Here is a 2,613-nt window from a genome sequence, read left to right as displayed (position 1 = left end):
CACCAGAAAAGGTGCTAAAGCCCATGAATCGCCTCCTCTCCTACAGCCCATCGGTGTGGGGGGAAAGCCAGAACACCTTAAAGATGTCAACTGATAGTCGAGGGGCAGAAGCAGGAAAAAACCTAATGTTTTTAAAAATACACCAACAATTAAGATGTGGGCATGGTGAAAACCATTGATGAAGTGAGAAAAAACCTGAATTTTCCATCACGTGGTAAATTTCTCTACTTGGCCCTTAAGCTAACTGTAATCTTTGGCTGTTCACTCCACCTCTCTTAAGTTTTTCTCACTCATGAAAATGAGGAAGCATAAGAGAAATCATCTTGAAATTCTTTTTCAGTTAAACAAATTCACAACTCTAAAAGACTGGTAGAGATTTGCCAAAATTGGCTTAGTCTACTGAGAGACACAAAAGGAAGGACGGGTAGAATTTTGAAGTGGAAAGAAATTTTTCTTTTCATGTTATTCATTTTTGTAGTCTTTGATCTTTTTATAATCTTAAAATAGTTTAAAGCAAACCTATACAAAATGTAATTATGAAGACATCTATAACAAAAAATAGATAGTACACCCCCACGTCATGTTTTGTGCTTGTGTGTACACGTGGGCATGTGACGAGCTGTGAATTATCAATGTAGCTAGATTATCTGTGCTAATTTTATTTTTAAAAGATATGATTTAAATCTACAATTGGCTACTAATAAAAATCACCCTTACAGAGTTGGGGTGAAGAAATTGCATAAGCATTCTTTATAGTTAAAATTCAATACATATACTATACTATTCTAAAAGGGCTCAACAATTTTTTTTGAATGTCATCTTGGTGACTGACCACAGAACTACAAATGCTTCTTTTTAATTGCTCCTTCTCTTCTCAGTAAACATCACCAGAGAAAACCTCATAGACGATGTTATCTCACTCATACGAGGTGGAACCAGAAATTACGCTCATGAACTGAAGGAAAAACTCCTCAGAGATCCCAGGGTTGATGTGACTGACTTTGTCAAATGGGCCTCTTCTGTAAATGATGCTCCAGTACTCATTAGTCAAAAAGTAAGAAATGTTCATTTCAAATAGAACAGGATGTCATTTTCTTTGTTTTGCTTTTTAAAAAAATTTTGCTCTGTCACCCCAGCTGGACTGCAATGGTGTGATCATAGCTCTCTGCAGTGTTGAAATTTGGGGGTCAAGCAATCCTCTTGCCTCAGCCTCCCAAAGTGCTGGGGTTAAAGGTGTGAGCCACTGCATCCAGACAGCCTCATTTGCCTATGGAATGTCACAGGTGGTTCAGATGAAGAGTCAGCTTCAATGAAAGAGATGGGAGCATTCAAACACACTCCCGTCTCTTTCCTGGAAAAAGACATAGCACAGAGGAAAAGGCAGAGTCAGAAAAGTGAGCTGAGTTCCTGTCTCTGTCTCTTACTACATGTGTGATGCTTTCTGACTTCTAGGACACCAAATTCTCCTCTGTGTTTATTCTGAGAATTTAACAAGATTGCTTGTGTGGAGCCTATAGCACAGACTGCCACAAAATACATACTCAGGGATCATAGTTCCCTCCCATCTGGCCTTGACGTTGGCCATCTGACGCCATCATGTGGTATCAGACTACCATCTTGAACACAGGAGAATCTCATTTATTAAGGATCTTTATGAATGAAATGTTCATGAGTCCAAGAAAATCAGAACGAGGGCGAGTAATTCTTATGGGTGGGAATTGTATTCAGCTTATAAACCCCTCTAGGAGCTCACAGTCCAGTGCTTATTCCTAGAGAAAAATAAATATGTTCTAATTGTAAAGATATTTATAAATGACAATGTAATTTAGCCTGGTCTTTGTTTTCCCATCAGTTATCTTTATCTTTTTTTTCCCCCAAACCAACTAAAAAGGGCATGTGTTTTTCTTTGCATCTTCTATTGCTGATGCTATTAGGAAGTGCTTTTTCTACTTTTTATGTTTTCACAATTTTCTTCCCTCAAGTCAAATATGTCTTTGACTGCTCCCTTAGTTTGATTAATTTGAGTTATTCTATTTTTTAACTTGAGTTACTCTATTTTTTAATTTTGGTTATTCTATTTTTTTGACTTAATTTGATAAACTTGAGTTCTATTTTATTATCTTTAAAGAGTGAGTGTATCACCAAAACTATCTCATTTATGTGAGAAAGGAACTCAGAAACTAAAAAATTTTATAATCTCTTCTTTTAGCTTATAGAAATATAGCCACTCGTATTAACATAGGTGCAAACATATTTGTATATATTTCAAATGTTTTGTCCCAAAGTAAGATGAAGAGTGAAGAAAAGCTGATCAAATTAGCACATCCATATATGAAATTAAAATCATAATTTTTTTTATTAAATCATAGCTGTGTACTTTAATACTGTCATGGGGTACAGTGTGCTGTTTTTATAAACAATTTGAAATATTTTCAAACTGGGTAACATAGCCTTCATGGCATTTTCTTAGTTATTGTGTTAAGACATTTATATTCTACATACAGAAAGATTCATATATACCCTTATAAGATGAACCATAGGCATGATCCTACCAATCACCCTCCCTCCACCCATCCTCCCCTCTCCCCTCCCTCTCCCCTTTCCCCATATTCT

At 36.1% G+C, this 2,613-nt stretch overlaps 1 protein-coding gene across 1 annotated transcript in view; it reads left to right on the top strand.

Moving 5' to 3' along the window:
- The window catches only part of C9 (complement C9), a 57,033-nt gene that overhangs the window by 43,300 nt on the left and 11,120 nt on the right, over window positions 1-2,613 (top strand). Inside the window, exon 9 of the mRNA XM_003792989.3 lies at window positions 879-1,054. Coding sequence (XP_003793037.2) covers window positions 879-1,054 — 176 coding nt within the window. The remainder of the gene's footprint in view (window positions 1-878; window positions 1,055-2,613) is intronic.

Source organism: Otolemur garnettii, unplaced genomic scaffold, assembly GCF_000181295.1.
Source record: "Otolemur garnettii isolate 467f Iridium unplaced genomic scaffold, OtoGar3 scaffold00063, whole genome shotgun sequence".
NCBI classification, from domain to species: domain Eukaryota; kingdom Metazoa; phylum Chordata; class Mammalia; order Primates; family Galagidae; genus Otolemur; species Otolemur garnettii.
Note: the sequence above shows the minus strand (reverse complement) of the source record. Positions and strands in the feature narration are given on the sequence as shown.